General features: G+C 53.0%; 1 protein-coding gene and 1 long non-coding RNA gene across 8 annotated transcripts in view; both read left to right on the top strand.

Annotated features, from left to right (window-relative positions):
- The window catches only part of SIL1 (SIL1 nucleotide exchange factor), a 113,244-nt gene extending 96,271 nt beyond the window's left edge, over positions 1-16,973 (top strand). For all 6 annotated transcript variants that reach the window (XM_026070653.1, XM_026070652.1, XM_026070651.1 and 3 more), the window contains 3 exons: positions 11,781-11,877; positions 14,111-14,275; positions 16,505-16,973. In XM_026070653.1, coding sequence (XP_025926438.1) covers positions 11,781-11,877; positions 14,111-14,275; positions 16,505-16,861 — 619 coding nt within the window. In that variant the 3' untranslated portion in view covers positions 16,862-16,973. The remainder of the gene's footprint in view (positions 1-11,780; positions 11,878-14,110; positions 14,276-16,504) is intronic.
- A 1,125-nt stretch (positions 16,974-18,098) lies between these two features.
- LOC112968416 overlaps positions 18,099-20,419 on the top strand; it is a 7,336-nt gene continuing 5,015 nt past the window's right edge. The window contains exon 1 of one of the 2 annotated variants that reach the window (XR_003254346.1): positions 18,099-18,227. This is a non-coding gene — a long non-coding RNA (uncharacterized LOC112968416). Of the gene's footprint in view, positions 18,385-20,419 lie in introns of both variants that reach the window. The other variant, XR_003254345.1, reaches the window with a different exon arrangement.

The following is a 20,419-nucleotide window of genomic DNA, read 5'->3' as shown; positions in this document are numbered from 1 at the left end:
GGGTTTAGTTAGGATCTGCCGGGTGGGTTGTTCTAGCCGGGGAGGGAGTGGGTCCACCCAGAGAGGAGAGGAGGCTCCCGCGGGGTGCAGCTGCAGGAGCCCAGCGGGTGCCTCCGGCACCCTCTGCTCGCGGCCCTGCACTGCATCAAGCTGTCCATCTCGAGGTGACTGTGGGCAAATCTCCTGCCTCTCTGGTGCCTTAGTTTCCCCATCTATAAATCAGGGAATGTTTTGAAGCCTTACTGATGAAAAACATGGGATGAGCTCAAGGGCATGGTATCAATCCTGCAATACTGTTCTCCTCTCTTGCTGTATCGTGGTTTTGAGATGAAATCAACACCATTTTTGTGGGCTACAGCAAGAAGTACATGGAAATAAATGAATTCTGCTTGCACTCGTAGAGAAACGTTCACATTTTATTAATGCAGCATCTGATGAAACAAAACCCATCCTTAGGCGACGAGATGTGTTTGACCTACAGTAGAATAACAGCCCTTCAGAAATGCATATTGAATATTTCGTAAGCATGGCACATCTGGCCTTAAGGTTGATTTACACCTCAAAATAAAACATTGTTTTTGGTGATTTAGCACTGAGGGGAGTTTCAGTGATGTCCTTCTCCATGCGCCATGGAGCACTTGCTCGTACCTACCTGGGAGGATCAGTATTTCATCACGTTGTGCTGGCAAAGAGCTAACACAGTTTCCTTGATCATTGCAGATGGGGCATGAGTCACCTAGTCCACCCCTTAAATCATAATGGGTTGACAAAACACTCCAGGATGGACTCTACAGGACAATTCTTCACTGTCAGGAGAACAGATAAGATGGTCTAACATTTACAGTGCTATTTCATATCCTCTCCTCTGCAGGCTCCGCCAGCTCTGCGCTTCAGCTGACAGGATAAAGTTGATAGCCCCTGAGAATCCAGAGTATCTTTGCTTTTAATCATAAAACTGTTTGTAGGTCTTTGATTAAACTCATGGAAGCCGAGCTCACGTTTGAGGCTCTTGAAAGCTGCACTGCTCCGCTTGCCCCCGAGTCAAGGGGAGCTTCAGGTGCTCAGCACCCTTCAAAGCAGATCGTCGAGCCACGCGGCCGGCAGCACGCCAGGCTGAGCAGTGATGTTCGCATAGATGAAGGTATGTGCTAGTGTCAAAAAACGCCCAGAACAAGCGTAGCTGGGGGTCAGAAAAAGAGAGGCTCTGCGGGTTGTCTTCCGGAGCCTCGTGTGTGCCAAGACATTGGGCTTCCTGCCTTGGCTTGGTTTGTTACTGTGCAAGATCTCTGGCCCATTTTTATGATCCTTTTTTTTTTTCTGCAGATATAAATACAGCCTGGCGGCTTGTTGTTTGTATGTGTTTAGCAGAACAATCTGGCATGGTTGGTTTTATTATGGCACCTAAGATTTTATTGCCCAGATCTGATATTCACTTTTCTAATCTGCTTCACGGTGAGGTGAGGAGGAAAAAGGCTTTTACTGCTTAACTGCGATTCTTTCTTGCCACAGGACTTGATTTTTCTATTCACATCATTCCTCGCTGAAGTGGTTATGTTTGCGCGACTCCGCATTTCATGCTGAGCTGAATTAGCATCGCGTTCTGGCTCTGCTGTCCGCTCCCCCGTTACTCCGATGCTGGGTCCCAGCTGAAGGGGCTTTCTGGGCCTCTGCTAGGTGTCTTTCTGCGGCAGATTCATTATTACATATTTTTATTTAATTACCTGGTTTTACAGCTCTTAGTATAAATCTAATTATCCATCTGCTACGCTGCGTTATGGCACTGCAGCTCGTGTCAGTCTCGTTCCAAAATATTAAGCTTCTTGACTTTGCCCTCTTGGAGCTTGCGCCAGGAGGGGGTTTCTCGCCGAGGGCAGGACCGGCGCCCGCGGGGCTCCAATGCCTCTGGAGCCCGGAAGCCCCGTGGGAAGCGGAAAGCTTTGGAGCTGCTGGGTTTGCAGAGATGCCCCGGGAGCGGGCTGCAAGCCGGGCTGTGCGCTGTGAGCCGGCCCGGCGAGGGGAAGGGCGCGCGGCCCCAGCCGGCCGCCAGCGCCGGGCCGTGTACAGGCACCTGGGTCCCTTGGGCAGGGGCAGTGCAGGACTTGTAACAAGCTGCCTGTCTCATGCTGGTGTCTGCGGCATGGACACGCCGTCTGCAGCCAGTGGCAATTTTTCTAGCTGTTACCGGTGTCTCTTCTTTGCCATTTGTGCACTTGGGGTGAATCCTGCTCCCTCGGGTTAAGTCGCCTCTGCGGCGCGTTAGCCCACCCGAATCCCCAAATCGTTTACTCGGCTCCAGCTTGTTCCCTGCAATTCTTTTCTCCTCTTCGCAACAAATACTCGATAACCTACTTGCTCGTTAAAAACCGTGCTGCCATCTATGTCATCCCTTATTTCCCAGTGCGCCAGGCTGCTCGCACAGGGGTGCTGCTGTTCGCCCGCTGCTGTGCCGGGCGCCTGGCTTGGTAGAGAGCGAGAAGGCAGTATTGCCTTGAAGTGGGGGTTTTCATCTTCTCAGGGTGTTTTTTTTATGTCGCTCCTCTATTCTGTGCTTTTGAACATCTAACGTCTCTCTTATGCTTCACATCCTTGGTACAAAATTGTTGTATTGTGTTGCCTGTCGAAACCTCGTTTTCCTTTTGTCAGGTTTTCCCCCTTCACCCCCACTTTCTTCTTCACTGAGTTTTGATCGGCACAACTATTTAGGGCTCCGTTTTACTGGGTGGTTTTTGATCTCCTTAGGCGTGGCTCTGAAGGCCTTTCTCTAGGATAAACTCGGTTTTGAGATGATGCTGAGAGAATATGTTTTTTTAGGCCAGTTCTGCCAAAAGTTGACCTTGGTGTGGGCCTTGGGGGTGCGTGTGCTTCATACCTATTCCTTTTAAATCTGATTAGTCACAGCTGGCCTTGTTTGGTTGGGTTTTTTATTTTTTTAGAGCTGTAGCTTTATTATTACCCGGCCTATCTTACATTCTGTGTGCAAATGACCCATCTCCTTTTCGATAATGTGATATTCTGCGGTAATGGAAAGCCTCCGTGTTAAATATGTATTTCTGTAAGAGATTCAGCAACTGTGTGCATAAGCATCATTTGCTTTGTGATATCCCAGGAGCAGCCTGCTGCGATAGCGTCCCGGGGACGGAGTCGGGGGGCTGCATCACAGGAGCTGGGGGGGGGGGGGGGCTGCAGAATTATGTGCGTTGAACTGTCCCCGTTATCTCGTTCTGGGGAATCTTAAGAAGAAAGTTCATAAAGGGATGTGGCTAGCTCGCGCTTATTCTGCGCGCTTCACCCGCAAAGTCACGGCTTTGGCACAGTCTGCGGGTGCCGCTCGACGTTTCGGAGCGGCGGCAAATTTGCCGTGCCGCAGGCACGGTTGTTCTGATGGGCTGCGGGAACGGCTCGGGAGCGCTCCTTGCACACGCCTCGGTTTGATGAAGAGGCCGTTCCCGCTTCTGCGGTTTGTGAGCGTAAGAGTTCCTCTTGATGGCAGGGCTCGTTGCGCTGCTGTGCAATCATTTCTGAGGGTGATGTTTTGTGCTGTAGCCGGTATTTTGCTTGAGTGCAACAGGGAAGCGTATTCTAGGCGTACTTCTCACTTGAGCTATTTTAACGTTTTTTTTCTTAAACCTGGAATCTAAAATTCAACCATACAAGTATTAACAAGCTGTCGATCATCCTGCATATTGTTTCTGCCCTTATTCAGAGAGACAGATGTACAGCTGTATTCAAGGATGTGCATTATTGAATTCCAGTCAAACCTTTACAGGCTGACATTGCGATGATCAGCTTTATCGCTGTGTCTCTTATGTGTCAGATAATTTTAACATCAGCGCGCTTACACGGTCTGTCAGAAATTCTCCAAATGCAGAGGCCTCTCTGGAAAAGTTCCTGGCCTTTTCGGGTGTGACGCTGCTTGTATTGCTTCTGGTTCCCAGTGCTCTGAAAAATGCCCTTTTCCAGGTGCTTTCCAAATTCCTCCCCAGATGTGAAAGTTTGAGGGCACAAGGAGCCACAAGACTTGCAATTGTTTTTAAGGACTCATAACACCATCCTAGACGGTGTCATTTTCTTCCTTAGCAGATCTTTCCGGTGAACGCCGGCAAGGGGGTTGCAGGAGGGGAAGGACGAATTAAGCTGTGCTGCTTTGCTTGCCCGTTTCTGATCCTTAGGTTAGAGCACAAGCTAAATAGACTGTACTGAATTTTTTAGGCTATTTCACAGGCGTGCAGGCTTTGATCGGAGGCTTTGATTTCCCACGCGGTGCCGCAGACCTCTGGTTCGGGAGAGAGAAGAGACCCATTAAAGCTTGTCTAGCCCCGCGGTTATCGTGCCTTTTTGCCGGCGTGCCGCGCTGGCATCAAAGCAGGAGCTCTAGCCTTAACTTCCCGTGTACCGGGAAGTAACAGAGGTGAGGTTATTTGCCTTCCTCCCTGCCCTGCTTTGTGCTCCCAACCCCTCCACACTGCCTTTATTTTTATTTTATTTTATTTTTTAATTTAAATCTAATTTTGCTGCTCTATTGCATTGCAAATTCCCATCTTTCTTACAAGATCCACTGTTGCCTCAGGGCTGTGGTGCTGCTTTTCAGTCTTCCCCTGGCCCTTGAGTGTGTGGTCTCGAAAAAGTCCTTTAGAAGTCTCTCTTAAAAACTCTTGGGAACTCTGAAAGTCTCTCTCAAATTTTTGCATGTATACTTTGGGTCATCCTAGGAGTCAGGCTGTGCAAGTTGATAGTACTCTTAAAAACTTGTGTTTTACAATAGGCATAACAGCCACGTCCCGCCAGCCAGGGCTGGCCTGTGGTAGTTGACTGTGCTTCTAGAAGCTGGTCCGAGGTATTCCCAAAATGATGTGTAGGGAGAAACCACAGCAATCCCATGAGCAGATCTGTAACAGCCAAATTACTTGCCAGAGCATGGTCCGGGTCCAAGCTGTTAGTGACCCAGCAATGTGGGCGGAAGCTGCTTGGAGGTATCTGCGAATCACGCTTGTGAGGCCACGTGTGCTTTGGGCAACCTCCACCACGCCAGTTCATCCCAGGACTAAGGCCTTGCTGCTCCCACAAACAGCTTTAATGGAAGGGGAAAAGGAAGAAATGGAGCAGAGACGTTCCCTGTCTAACGCGGCAGCTGGTGGAAGATGTTCATCCTCCTGGGCCGTGTCCTGCCCCTGCGCGAGGTGCCATCTCTCTGCCTTCACAGCCTGCCCCGGGCAGGACTCGTGCCAGTCGCTGGGGCGCTGTAGCAACTTTCTTCATTTCAATTTTACTGCGTGTTACCACTTAGGGAGTTATGCTATCACTGATCGCAGTGCTTCACTGCTTGTTTTTATTACTTTTGCTCCCCTATCCTTGTGCTATTGAAGCTTGCGGTGTTCAGTCCTTRACTATAATAATCTCTGACCCCGTGTGGGAAGTTATAAATCTAATGCAGTGAAATATAAACTGGTGGAGAATGGAATATTCCCTTCTGCCATAGGAGCTGCAGCAGACAGCTGAGGTGGTGGTTTTCTGTTCGCTTCATCCTCCTTGCTTTTGTTTTTCCCCTCTCCGCTGAAGGGCACAGTCACCCTCATCCAGCTACAAAGAGAGAAAATGTGCTGGGCTGACAAAATGACACATTAAATTTATCCTAGGCAAAGCTACAATTCCAGCAGTTTAGGATGGAAGCAGCAATAGAAAACATTATTCTTTGTCTCGTGGTCAAAACGATCCACCTGGCATGGTGTGCTTGTGAAAGCATGGTGCAGTGTTGGGTGGCAGCTCCCATCATTGCCAGGTTAGTTTGTCTGTGGGGGTCCATGTAAGAGATGAGAAGAAACATCAAGGTCTCCAGGCAGCAGGGTCATCTTGAGTCTTCATGGGTTGAATTGGCCCAGACTGGGGTTTGAAAGCACAGAGAAGACAGTAGACCTTGGACTACCCTGTGAAATAGGGTATCGTGTCCAAAATCTTCATCATAAAGGTCTAGTGGCCTGTGTCCAGTGTTGTTGAAAAGTCATCTCATGTTCTGGGATAGATGATCGGTGTCTCAAGTTTATGATTTTCTGCCCCAGCATAAAACCCATCTTGGCAAGGGATAGTGCTTTCTTAGGAGCTTCTCAGAGACTGTGGCATGGACATCTGTGGGTAGGAGACACTCCTGCCGGTTGCCCTGAGTTCTTCACCCTTGCTCAATGCATCTTGTCCAGCGTGAACACCAGGATGCCCATTAGCCCCAGTCCCAAACTGGGAGCGGACTCAGGAGCGGACTACACTGGGAAGGACGTGGTGTGGCCCTGCGGTCAGTGCTGTTCTTTGCACCTTTATCTTGCCAGGGCACTCTGCGGTTGCATTTAGCACATGCAAGTGCCCTCAGCTCGGGAAGCTGCTTGAACCCAAGTGCAGCACGGTGTTGAGTCCCCCTGTTTTTGTGGCTGTTCCTCACCCAGATTTGAGGCCGGTGAACCTCTTCTGTTCCATGCACCCAAATTTCTGCTATCACAGTAGCGTTGCTGGAGGGAAGGGAGGTGCCATCATAGGCTGTGTTCGGTCTCTGTACCAGCCTCCAAGCTTCATTTCAGCAAATTTCCTTGCTGATGCCAGCATCCCCTTATCTACTAACAGATTAGCCCAGGTTGAATTTCATATGATTGTAGTCCACAGTCTGTCTCATTGTATTTATTTTGTCCAGGCTGCTTTTCCCTGTGCTTGACAGTGCGATTTGTACAGATCTGTGCTGAGTTTTCAAAACCCTTAAATGAGCTTTTTGTTAGCGCGTGAACAGGACTATCGATAGTAGAGACATTAAACAATAGAAACATTGAAGAGTGAGCAGCCCACCTTCCATCCGGGAAAACTTCCTAACCTCTACAGGTTCTCCTTACCAAAGCTCCATGGTTCAGAGATTTTAATTAGATCTAATGTTCCAGGTGACCAGTGAAGCATTAAAAGGCGTACGAATTTTTCAGTTAGATCCCTTGCTGTATAGCATTTTTATTATTTATTTCAGAAAGGTGTGACAAAAGAACTTCAATATCCCAAACTTAATATTTTGCTTGAATGGCAGTAAGAGGTCTCCAGCAAAAGAGATTCTCCTTGCAGCACAGTTATAATCAGAAAAGTGCCTGTCTGCAAACTTGTTCTGTATTTACTCTGGTCTCCCTTGTCCAGAGTAACTTTCAGGTGAGATTTGATCAGATTTTCAGATGAGAAGTTGAATTTTCTTAGTGTCAGAGCTGCAAACTCCAACGTGGAGTGTGAAAATGCAGCTCTGTTCTCCTTGACTCCCTTATTCTCACTGGTAACAGAGCTGCAGTGCTTAAAACGGAGCTGACAGCGTTGCTGCTGATGTGCCAGGCAGAAGCTGACATTCGCCGTTGTGACGTTCGCTGCTGCTGCTAGAAAAGCTCAGAGCAGAAACAAACAAAACCAAACCATACACATAGAAAGGTAGAGACCAAAGCTGTCACTGCTGCAGAAAACAAGCTGGAGAAACAGCGCTTCCTCCTCCTGCCTGCCTTGCAGCGGAGCCTGTCACAGCAGGCGGGCTTTCGTCTGTGCATCTCCCGTAGCTGCTAGATGTGTTTTGGAGATGCATGGGGCTCTCGCTGTGGTCCTGGAGGCAGCGTTCGCGCTGCCCAGCCTCTGGAGATGAAGGTTTTGTGCTGCTGAGGCACTGGTACGTGCAGGAGGGCTCAGCGGTGCACAGGTACCGGGTCTTCACAAGTCACCATGGACGTTGCTGAGGGCACCTGTAGTGATTCTGATACATGTACTGCTTCTCACCATTGCGTCTCCTTGCTACGTTCTGGTTTCTGTGTCTCTGGACTCGCTAAGAAGTGTAAACACAATAGTCCTGAATACATCTGGCATCTAAATCTATCTGGATAGAAAGGTGCTATCTACCCTACAGAAGGGAACGAATCCTGCATCTCCTATCTCTGGCTCTCTTGAGGTGGGCATCACACATGGTACCTTTCAGTCTGCTGGGATATGTTAGAGAAGCTTTTGGCCAAGCCCTGGGTGCTCTGGGAGGTATTTTTCATCTATCCCACTGCTGTACTCTTACCATCCCTGCCCCAGGGAAGTGAGGGAAGTTGCCCAAGCTGAATGGTTCACCATGATGCCCCTTAGCTGAAGAACTATCCCTGTGTATTACCCTTCCTGGTGGGATCATGGCTGTTTCTGTGCTTAAGATCATCTCTGGAGAGGAGAGCTGTTGTTTCCAAAGCAGTTGTTCCGATTTGGGGGGAAATGATTTGCCTTGGGTGCAGGAGTTGCATGTTCCTGGAGGCAGCTGACCTTTTTGGGGGTGATCCTGTTTTTCTGACCGTCTTCGTTTGGGCCGACAGCTAAGCAACCAGGAAGCCTGAGGTTGATTTAACTTTGTGTACGGGATTTAGCAGCGAACAGTTTCCTCCCAGACATAAAATGGGACGCTAACAAAGGCAAGGTTTTTTTTAGTTACATAATTTGTGCATTAAAAACGTGCAAAATCTGACTGATGTGTGAAAAAAAAATAAGGAAAAAAAAAAAACAACGCGAAAACCAGATGCCTGTTGCGGTGCTTTCGGCATTGCAGCCAGCACGCCGCCTGCCCTGGCCCCTTCGCAGCGTCTCTGTAGTTCAGTCGTGGTGTAGCTGTCGGCCCCGAGCCGTTTGTGCGCCGCGGTGGTTTCTCTGGGGAGTTTTTGCTTGGCCTGGGAAGGACTCCGGGCTGGTCCTCTCCGGCTGGCGCAACGCCAGAACGCGTAGGCACCAAGTCCAGGTGCCTAAGCCTCTTCCTCCTGCCGTCCTCCTTGGACGGCTCGCCAGTCTTGTCCCCGGCTTTGGTCTTCCAGTGTCATTTCTGCCACCGCGCCACAGCCCATGTTCAGGCCCTGTGTGGTGGCTTTGCCCTGTGAGCCGAAGGGCAAGTTATTCCTTGGAAAAGGAGCTGCCTCCATGTGCCGGCTTCACCCCTCGCGTCCTCCCCTCTCCCCTCCGTTTCCTCCCTCGCTTTGCGCACAGCGTGCAGCGGTGGGAACTGGATCATCCATCCCCGTTTTCCGCGCGCAGCGGGGGCTGTTCCTGCTTCGTGCCGCCGCAGCCCGGCCTCCGAGACCCGGCCTGTCATTAAGAGAGTCCCCGAGTACGGCGGCAGTCGGGGCGGGAAGGAGGAATCAAAGGGAACCGTGAGGAGGTGCCTTGCAGCGATCCCTGTTTTTCTGCATCGAGGTCAGCCTGCTAATTGCAGCGGGAGTCCGCGCGGCAGATCCGCCGCCTCCGAGCCGCCGTCCCCTCCTAGCGGCGCGGGAAACAGCCCCGGCGGAGGCGGCTGCCACCCTCCCTGCAAAGGCAGCGGGAGAGGTTGCCCAGCACCTCGGTTGACACGGGTGAGCTTTGTGTTTTGCTACATTTTTGTGAGCTAATATTAAGCTGTTGGTTTAACTCAAAGCTGCTCCCTGCCCAAGTCCATTTGTCTTCTGTATTTTTATTTTTTTATGACCCTGTCTGCCTGCCTTTCTTATTTCTGGTATGATTCTTGGCACTGGCTGCTGCAGCAGCTTGCTGGTAATAGCAACAGCTCTCGGGTTTTTACTGTAGCGGTGCCCTTTGGCTAACCGCAGTGCAATAGCTGCTTCCAAGGCAGGCAAAGGCTGGAGACCTGGAGCTCTTCCTCGGAGCGCGAGAGACCCGGCAGCAGGGAGGAAGACAGCCAGCGCGTTGTGGTCTGAATGCAAAGCTCGGTCTCAGCTTCAGCCCTGCCGGAGAGGCAGCCTGTAGCACGCAGCCTCGCGCCCGCCTTCAAAACGCACTAGAAGGGTCTCTGCAAAGGGTCCGAGAGGCCGAGCAGCCCCTGCCGGGGCAGCCAGTGCCCAAGTGCAGCTTGAATTGGGGGGAAAAAGCTTATTTTCAGATGTGTAGAGGCACAGGGTGGCAGCCCTGTCTGCTTCTACTTGTGCTTACGTCAAGTGGTATTTCAGTCTTCGTATTACACCGAGTCATTGCTGAAAACCTCCCAACCAGCCCAGGGTGGCTAAACCCTTCCTGGACATGAAAGGAGGGCCTGACTCTGCCCCCTTTTCTGGCTTGCGAGCAATAGGAGCTCCGTTGGTTGAGCGGCAGAGATGCGTCTTTGGGGCCCGGCTGGCCAGAAGCACCGTGGCCCAGGAGAAGCCCGTACCAGCGCTGCCGGGAGCTGGCCCCRGCATCCTTGCTTGGCTGCGCACTTGCCGCCGACCTGCAGCAAGTAGGGATGTGCAGGCCATGACCTTGCAGAGCCCTGCTGCTTTTTACGCCAGGATCCGACTGCACGGAGATCTTCTACGTTCTGCTAGGCTGATAGAAGGACCACAGGGTGCCCTAGGAGCTCTTCAGGGAAGGCAGCAGAGGCCTTAGAGGCAGCGAACTGGGCGTTAAAAGAGATCCAGGGGGACGTCAGCCCTTTCTCCAACACCGGCATCACCAAATCTGCCCTGTGCCCTGTCCGATGGACTTGCTTTTCCCGGAGTCCCCTGTCTCCGTGCTGCACTTGCAGGAGAATGGGCCTTATGTCAGCTGCTTGCCAGCAGCAAATACAGCTCTCATAACACCGGCCGTGAGGATGGACATCCCCGCACAATGCCAGCGCCAGAGGTCTGCGCTGAGGACTAGCAATGGCATTAGCTGGCCCTGAGAACCTGGGGTGGCCATTTACATCCAAAAGGGGCACTTTAGCCCAGTTCTTTCAGATGGAGGAACGAGTTTAGCCATTTATAGTCGTTGAAGAAAAACGCTTGATGCGAGAGGTGTGTGGGTGGTGAGACCAGGCGTAATTTGTGATTCAGAGGCTCCAGGGACAAACGGGTCCTTTCTCCAGGTGAGCTGAAAGACTCATGCAGCAGCCTAAGCAGCACGATGGCAGAGAAGTGTTTAAATAAATCAGCACGTTAACTGAAAGTGGGGAACGCAAGAGAGGTGGAAAGTGAGAACTGAAATAAAAGGCCATTAAGGAATAGATGCAACAGAAGGCGAAAGGATTAATGGAGCAATTGCTGCGAGGGAAATGCTAGAGAGGGTGGGGGGAGGAAGCCTGGTGGAGTTGACACCTGTGGCTGGGGAAGATGCTTGTAAGCAAGACAGAGTTGGTGTGGATGGCCTGGCGTGTCCTTCCCGAGCCGCATTGCCATCGCTTCAGCTTACATCAGTCACATCTCATTTTCTGTGTGCCGCTGGTTCCACCGTTCTCCTCGGCCCCTATCTGTCAGGTAGGTGGCCGTGGAGCTGAGATGTTTGCCGTGCCTCCAGATGGGGCAGCGCTGGGCAGCGTGCCCACCGAGCCGTGGTGGAGGGCGCGTTTCCATGCTGCTGCGAGTGCGGCGCTGCAGGCCCCTTTCCTCGGCAGGAGCACGGGAGAAGGTCCGCTGGTGTCTAGCGGGCCAAACGCTGCACCCCCTGATGGTGGCCCCATGGGAGCTGAGCTTCTGCTTCTTCCTCGGCAGAGCGGCCCAGGGCCAGAGCCGCCAGCTCTGCGGGGCCAGGGCGATGCCCAGTCAGGGTGGCAGCGGGGCTTTGGTCCCTGCACCCCGCATGGGCTGAGCTCTCGGTGGCAGGACGGTAGGCACGTGCCCACGCAGCATGGGCACCGTTTGCAGCCCCGAGCTGTGCTCAGGCGAGGCTGGGGAGCTTGCTCCAGGGATCAGGCTCTATTTTACCCGGTGTCTCCTATATTTCTCGTTAAGTGTCCGCTGCAGGATATTGGCCTAGGCAGACCTGCGATCTGTCCCACAGTGGCATATTTACATGCATTTTTTGACATATGTTTTGTTCTTTTCCTGCAGCAACCCCAAAGTCCAGGTAGAAGCAATCGAGGGGGGTGCGCTACAGAAGTTCCTGGTTATTTTGGCTACAGAGCAACCCCTGGCTGTCAAGAAGAAGGTAAGTGGGCAAAGATGCATCTACCTCGTTTCCTTCCTACAGCACCGCCGGGTAAAGCCGTTTCTGTGCCAGACTAGATGCAAGTGTTCCTCGGGGCGCAGCAGCTTACAGCTGCGTTTGTCCTGACAGCAGCGCTGGGCCAGAGTCTGCGCGACTTGTGCCCCGTGCAGGTTGGGTTTTGCTCGTCCAGCGCTCGCCACTGTCGCGGGGTTGCAGGAGAGCGGCCGTGAGGGCCAGGCCACCCCCTGTTGCTCGGGCTCCCTTGCCGGCTGGTGCCTCCTGGCGCTGTGCTCTTGCCCTAGTTGCAAGGAAGGCAGCGCTCGCGGAGCAGCACTGAAAACCCCTTGGGTGACAGCGCTTGATGCTGCAGAGCGCCTCGGAGGAAAGGCACGGATGCCGGTAGCAGGCATAAAGATCAGAGACTAACCAACATAGAAGTTGACATTTGGAAGGGGATAATTGCTGTAGCCAGCCCAGCGTCCTGCCTCTGGCACTGGCCAACAGCGGAGGCTTTAGAGGAAGACGAAAAACTTGGAGAGCCCCTAGCTAAATGTGCAGCACTGTCTGTTGGGGAAGGGGGAGTCCTCGCTGCCTCCCTCTCTCCCGCATCAGCCTACTCCCTGGAGCATGAGATCTAATTACCCTCGCTTTAGCATGCAATGCTGCAACTATTTATTGGCCATAAAATTATCGAGCTTCTTCTAAAAATCCAGCCCCAGCAGTTAACACAGTGACCTTCTGCGAGAGGGAATTCTGCAGGGTGAGAGAAATAGCAGCTCCCTTCATTCGTCTTTAACATACCTGCCATTAGGGAAGCGGTGATGCGCTGCCGAAATTTTGACAGGGAGCTCCCACAAAGATGCGTCCCTTTAGCCCGTGCTAAAAGTCCTTGACCCAGTGGCGGGAGAGGGAGGGACGGAGGAACTGCTACGTGAGGAAGCGCCTCCTCGATGCCCAGGTGGGAGGAAGGCCCTGCCAGAGAAATGCACTGCGGGAAGCTCCGTGCTCAGAAACTTGTCCCGAGAACGCCCTTGTCTCGGTCCGGCCCTGGGATTGGGGCGGGAAGGGCGGCTGGGAGTGTGGAGTCCCTCGGCAGCTTCACCTGCCACCCTCGTGGGTGGGTACGGTCCGATGCTTGCAGAGAGCCTGAAACGAGCTGCGCTGGCACAGCTAGAGAACGGGAGACGCCTCCCCAGCGGGACAGGGCTGAGTTTAGCATCCTCCGCGTTTGCACGTGGTCTTCCTAGGGCCCCCGAGAGCTGTAGCCCCCTTTTCCAGCACGGAGCGGGGCGAGGAGGCCCAAAGCGTGCTTCTTCACACCGCCGTCCTTTGGTCTGCGGGAAAAAGGAGATGGCGACATGCACTGATTGGCCAGAGGCAACTCAAAAGATGTAGAATAGACACAAATTGGATCAGGGGAAAAACTGCTGTCAGTTCGGATGTGTCCATAAAGAGCGCAGGAAACACGGCCCACCTTCGCACGCAGAGGAGTCAGGTCAGATCGTCGGCAGGCCCCGAGATGAGCGTCCTCAGTCCTGCTTCGGCAAGAGCCTTGCCCAAAGGGCAGACTCTCAGCCCGGGCACCTCGCTCAGCTCTTAACGTGTCGCTTCTAGGACCCGTGTTTGTCAGCCTGGCGAGTGGAAAAATCAGTCGGTTGGCCCCTAATTGCCTCCTCAGTGTCAGCCCCATGCCTTCAAAGGCCCCAAAGGCAAGTTCTCCAGTTAACCAGATCATCTCAAGGGGGAAGGGCTCTGCTGAGCAGTGCCAGATCCCCTCTTCACCCCGGCCTGGCCTGGCCCATCGCTGGGATCAGTACTGGGGCCTGGATGGGAGAGCTGCAAGGGGAGACGTTTGCCTGGGTTCAGTCCAAGTGGTGGCCACGAGCCCCTGTAGGTTATTATTTTAGTGAACAGTGAACATATCGAGTGTCTGTGAAGAAGTTTGGGTAGAAGCCACCAAGGGGAGCTTGCGTGCAGGTGGCAAACCATCCTGTGCTGAGCAGGACCCTGCACAGCGAGCGCAGGGCAGGTCTGCTTGCAGGCTGAGCCCATGGCTGGTCCGAGCAGTCTCACAGCACTGGGAAGGGCAGGGGGCCCCCGTCGCCAAAGCCAGCGGAGGTCATGCTGCTCCGCGTCCCTACCGACCAATCTGAGCTCCGTGAAAACAGTATTTGACTGGTTAAAGACTGGCACAGAAGGGCCCGAGGTACTGACGGACCTTTCTTCTCACCAGGCTCTCTTTGCCCTGTCCTCGATGCTGAGACACTTCCCCTATGCCCAGCAGCAGTTCCTCAAGCTTGGTGGCCTTCAGGTCCTCAGGAACCTCTTCAGGGAGAAAGGCATGGAGGCCCTTTACATCCGCGTGGTGACGCTCCTCTACGACCTCATCATGGAGAAGGTGAGGAGCAAGCCGTGCCGGCGCAAGGCAGGGTGGAGGCACCACACACCGGTCTGCACGCTTCCCCTCCGCCGCGGCCAGGGCCCGAGGGGCAGTTGAGCCTCTGCGGGAGCCCCCAGAAGGGCCGGTCCCTGCAGTTCGGATCAGGTGCTGAGCAGCTCCCAGCACCTTGGCCACCGCTGCTGGCTGGCAGGGTGGCTGGGAGAGCCCAGAATTAGCTTGAACTTTGGTTTTTCATTAAACCAATGTCGCCGTTTCTACCCTAGGGTGTTAAAAAGGACACAAGTAGGAAAAACAGGAGGCGGACCTGCCGTCAGCTTGGTTTCACCACCTAGCCGTCATGAAATGCAGGCTGTTAACAAACTGTCTAGAGACGAGTTTCTGTGATCCTGTCCGTTTTAGAGGCCGTTGCCTATCTGCTAGTCTTAGGTTGGAGGCAAGCCCACAGCTTTAACTATTTTATTTTAGAAAACCTTGGATTACTGCTGTAAATGTCAGCTTAGAATCCTGTTTCCTCGCCACAGTTTGTTATTTAGTTTGCGCATTTCTCTGACTCCAGAGAACGGGAATTAAATCCACTTTCACTCTGTTTATAGCCAATTCGTCCTGYAGATTATTTCGGCTGTAATACTTGGATTTCAGGCACCACAGAGAAATGCCTATGTTTAAAACAGTTGTTTTGCAGGAGATTTTGCAAAGGTGTGAATTATTTTGCCTGGTCTGAAATTTTATCAGGTGTTGGCTCTAACATACAACGAACCTGTTTATCTAGTTGCACCAAAAGGGAATGTGCCTGGGCCTTTTATCGGAACCATTTACTCATGTTCCACGTTTTACTGCTGTACCTCTAGCAGTCCCATCTGTTCCCAGCTTCATTCTAACTGGAGGCAATCTGCAGACCCTACAGATTCTCAGTTTTATGTTAAAACAATGATTTTTCACTGCCCTTCTGATTGCGAAAGCCACCTCCCAGCATATAAATCACAGCATGCTCACTTTCTGAGTCTGCACAGAAAATGGGGAGAAAGCTCAGTACCTGGGGAGCTGCAGAGCTGGTCTGGAGGAGGTGGGCAGATTTTGGGTGAAAGTCAAACAGTCTGTTTTTAAAAGCATTGACTACCATCAGACTTGGCTAGAGCCAGCTCTGGACTGAAGCACAAAGAACAGTGGTTTGGAACAGCTTTTCCACCTCATTCTTTCCCTTTCAGCCCAAATACTGCCTAGCTCGTGTGCAAGTAGGAGTTTTGCAGGTAGCCTTCCTGGAAGACTGGGAGAGGGCAGATATCACCGGCGTTGTTCTCCCTTTTCTCCCTGTGTCCAGTAAATCAGCAGGACAGTGTAGTAGGATGAAGCTCCTGGCAGCAGCTGCCCAAGGAACCAGCAGAAGGCAGTTGCCAAGCCGAGCCGGGCTCTTCAGTAAAGGTCAGAGAAAATGTCACGGGAGTCCTCGGGGGCCCGAACGGCCCCTGGAGACAGGCGTTGTCCGTGAGCTACCTCCTCTCAACGGCCTCCTTGGCACGCTCGCCGCCCACTCCCTTCGCTTTGTGCCGCGGCTCCGGATTTCTGCTCGTCAGCCCCGCCGAAGCCCTAATCTTCCCTTAACAATAATGCCGAAGCAAGCAGGCTGCTGGTGTTCAGAGCTAATTAATGAAGCACATACATAGCAATTATCACAGGGGGCCACCAGCCAAGCCGGGAGGAATACTCTGTAAGGGAAGCGGAGCCCGTTGGGGGAATTTGATGCTGTCAGCGGTAGCTCCTCCACCTAAGCTGCGAAGGGTCGTGTTCCCTGCTGTGCCATGGTGGGAGGTTTTTCTTCCAGGTAAAGGCAGCCCCTCACCTTGCCCCACCAGCACTGCTGCGATCGGGCGTTTCTCTCCAGCAAGGGAACCAGCCAGCACTGAGCAGTCTGGTCCTCGTGAGGCCATTTCCGCTCTACGCACCGTCTGCACTGCCCCCGCGCAGCAGCTCCCAGCAGCTATGGAGCTGGGATGAATCGTCAAGCAACTGCCTGGAATAAGCTGACTTCACAGCAACTTCTCCTGCACGTCCCCCTTAACAGAGTGGAAGGGGGCAGTGTTGAACTGCCCAGGATCTGCAGCAGAGTGTCTTGCTCTGTCGCTGTCAGAGCTTGTCTTTAGACAGCTACCGCGTGGATCAGCGTGTCTAGTTTGGCGTCGCCTCTCTGTGCTCCTTTGTCCTTAATCGATATAACATGATTTCCCACAGATGCTGCTGGAGGACTCTCCGAACGGAGATCAAATGGAAGAGAAAATTCAGCAGTACCGGCAAGTCAAGCTGGTGCCAGCGGTGGTCGAGCAGGACTGGTGCGTGATCGTTTCCAACCTCTTGGCCATGCCAGAGCATGACACTCGGGAGAAGGTCCTCAAGACGGTGAGTGTGCTGATGGCCTTCTGCAAGGAGCGCTACCAGGGTGACCAGAGCCTCGGCACCATGCTCAGCCTGCTGCGCAGCGAGTACGAAGAGCTGGCAGCAGAGGAGCAAAGGGAAGGCGACAAAGATGGCTATTTCAAGGAACTCCTTGGCTCTGTAAATACCATCATTCAGGAATTAAGATCAAAATAGCTGTCATTTCACTTAAAATTTAAGAAATTCAAGACAACAGCATGAATTTTGATGGCACGTGTGTAAATGCACTTTTGAATAAACTGCTGGACTAAATGGGATCTCTCCAACATGCAAGTGTCCCAACAGCTTCGTTATTAAAACACAAGTATTTGGGGGCATATTTTCCTTTGCATGAAGTATTTCTGGATAAATAGAGGCATTAGAAGTACTGAGGCAGAGCTTCAGCTTACATCGCCTGTCATCCTTCAGCCTTGCTAACCCATGCAAATGGCTGAATGTTTTCAGTCCATCTGGAGGAACAGGGAGATTCATTGGGGTGGGAAGGGCTGAGAGATTTGGGACTGTCCTTGTGCAGCTCTGACCTGCCTTTTCTTTTACCTAGGGACAATCTGCAAAACAACTGTAATCTTTTATTTCCTTCTATATAATGTATCTTAGCACTCAAAAAGTGCAGTTTGCTTTGGGTTTGGTTTTGTGCTTGTACTTACCTGAGATGTGTGGGGAGGACTGTGCCACTTCATTGAAATGCTGGTTGGAGGCACCCTCTGGAGGTCTCTAGTCCAGCCTTCGCTCAGAGCAGCGCTATCCCTCCATCAGGTCAGCGTGGTTTTGTGCAGCTGAGTTTTGACCACCTCGGAGAAGCTCAGCTCCACCAACCCCTCTGTGTAGGTCATGTTTGCTAGGACCCACTCCATCGTGGCAGCCCTCTTCTAGGCCCTCTCTGCTTGGAGGCCAGCTGAGTAAGATTGCTCTGGGAGGCAAAATGTCTATTCAAGCTGTGGTGTGGTACAGCCACAAAACCACTAGTGCCATGATAACAGGTAACCCCCCTGGTGAAGCGCACTTTGCCCTGCAAAAAGCCCCACTGATGCTTTCAGCTTATGTTCTTCTCCTCTCTGTCTTTGGAGATGGGTTCCAAGATGGTGTGCTCTATACATGATATACAGCAGACAGACTTCAGCCCTTCCTATGCTGCACAGCACTAAATTGTCTTCTCTGCTCATCAGCAGAGCCATGTTTTCTCTGAGCCCTTCCAGCTCTTGCTTTGCTGCTCACGCTCTGTGCATTAGTGTGCAGATGCTCCAGGTGAGTCTCTGAACACTCTTCCTTCCACACAGGGATGTGTGTCCCTCCTCCAGAAACCCGTGTTAAAGTCCTTGCCAGCTTAGATGGTCTGTTTGGAAAGATGTTCTGTGTCCCCCTTGTCAGGTTGGTTCTGTCTCTTCCCAGGTAGGCCTTCCTCAGCTGAGGCACTGTTATGGAAGAAACCGAAGTCTTGCTCATGACCCCAGTGGCGCAGTTCCTATGCCTCTGTCTGGCCTGGAAGGGCTGAGGACAACATCACCTGCACCCCTGTTCCCAGGTCTGTCCCCCCTGCCTTGCCGCAGAGCCCTGCCGTCACTCGGAGCTGTTCAGGCTTTGCCCTGGCTGTGCTGTTGGCACCCCGTGGGCAAGCAGCAGGGAGCAGGAGTGGGGAGGCCAGACGTGCCCTGGCAAAGGCTGCAGCATTTCAGGTCCAGGTGAGCAGCATATCTTCTGGACGATAGGTGTGGGCATCTGTCCAGTGCAGGAGGGAGTCACCAGCTGCTGATGCTTGTCCCTTCCTCTTGGTAGTACTGATCTTAATCAGATGGGATGTCCAGCCTGAATGCTTCTCCAACAGAGGTGTTCATCCTCCTCTGTCACCAGGGCTCTGAACATGTTCTTGAGGTGAGCACCTGGAGGTGGGGCTGAGCCCCCCTTCCTGCTCACAGAGGGAAGCAGGAGGGGACGCGAGTCCTTCCCTTCCTTCCTGAGGTCTCCTGCTCAGCAGGAATGCTCTCTCTCATGCCAGCTGCAGTATCCTGCTGCACTGCACTTGGTGCAGGCCTGGCAGGAGGCAGCTGCCCACGCAGCACCTGTGAGGCTGCCCACTCCAGGGCCCCTCGCACACAGGTCATGGCTGTGCAAGTGCATTTCCACCACCCCGTGCCGTGCTTGGAGGTGGGAGGCCAGCGCCAGCCTCTCTGCCCGTTCCCGGCTGCAGGGCGCTTGCTGCAGGGCAGGTTTTGCAGGCACCCAGGAGCGACAGCCCTGGTGAGATGGTGCCGTGAGTCCGGGGATGGCACATTGCCTTCAGGGCCTGGTGGTGAAACATCAGCAGCTCCCTGGCCACCTGCTGCGCCTTGCCCACCCTGCCGTCCCTGCAGCAGGGCAGGACTCACCTGGGCCGGCACCGCCACATGCTCTTCATGGCGCTTTCGCACTGCAGAGAAGTGTCCATTAAAGGCTGGACTGAGGCCACCAATTCCATCATCTCCTCCGTAGCCACCAGACCTTAGAGGAGAGACCCAGTGCATTAACCTGCAGCTCGCCCATCGCTCCTAATGCCTATATTGGGGAAGCCCATTACCAACAGGCTTTTATTTTTCTCTTGGTGCCCAGAGGCCTCGGTGCCGCATGTGGCAGTGCCTGGATCAGCCCCGAAGGCAGCTCCTCGGCTGCCCCCGGACCGGGTCATTAGCGCCTGCTCCCGCGGCCGGCGCGTTGGCGGGGTGCACTCCCCCTCGCTGGCTGCTCTGTAATTACCGTGGCTCCTGCTGGCTTTCCCCGCTGGGACGCCCTAATGATGATATAATAATAATAATAAATAGTTGTATTTCTATGGCAGCTGTCTGCCACCGCTTTGCGGAGACAGCGCTAACGCAAGGAACGGAGACACCCGAAGCCTTCGGCAACAAGTGTCTTGCAGCAGCGAGCAGGGGCCGCTGCGCTGCCCCTTTTGCCAAAGCCAGAGGGTGCAATGGAGAGGGGCTGGATCCGGTACCCCTTCGTTGTCCCGTTCCCAACCGCTCCCAAGTGCGTTATCTCTGCAGCCTATGCGATTCTGCAAAGCGCGATGGATGCAAAAAAAAAATCGCAGCCTCTGCCCGCAGCTTGGAGCAGAGACATGGGCCGGGGGCTGGTGCCGGCTCGGTGGCCGCCAGTGCTTGCTGCTGGCCGGCAACGAGACTTGCGCTGCTGGGGGTTTGCATTAGCGAGTCGAGCGCTACAGTCAGCTTGTACCTACGTGCCCCTCTCTGAACGGGCCCTGCTTCCCAGCACGCGCAAGAACCTATTATTAGTTCTGATTTCTGCATTCGGTTTCAAAATTGCTTTTGGGCAATAACAGGTCTTTCCATGGCTCTTGCTCCCTCTCTGGGGCAGCAGCCGGTTCAATGATGTGACCCAGGGGCTGAGGCACTGATGTTACTGACACGATTGCAAGGGGAAAAAAAGAAAAAAAAAAAACCCCGCACCTACGTGGCTTCGTGGGAGGGGACACGTGATTTATAGCCGTCCCTGGTAAAATGGACAGCCTCCTTCCCACGGTGAAAGAGCAGCGCACCGACCAGCGCTATTGATCGAGCTATTTCAAGGCTATTCGCCCTTCTGGATGCTAAAATATTTCTGGCTACCTTTTACAGCTTGTCACTTGTCACTATTAAGTAGCAGGGCTAATTATAAATATTGATTTTTTTTTTCCCCCCCTGCTCCCTTTTTGGGTTTTGTTTCAGGCTGGGATTAAAAAAGCTT

This window comes from Apteryx rowi, unplaced genomic scaffold (assembly GCF_003343035.1).
Source record: "Apteryx rowi isolate R43461 unplaced genomic scaffold, aptRow1 scaffold_316, whole genome shotgun sequence".
Lineage (NCBI taxonomy): Eukaryota > Metazoa > Chordata > Aves > Apterygiformes > Apterygidae > Apteryx > Apteryx rowi.
This window is presented reverse-complemented; position numbering and strand designations above follow the sequence as displayed.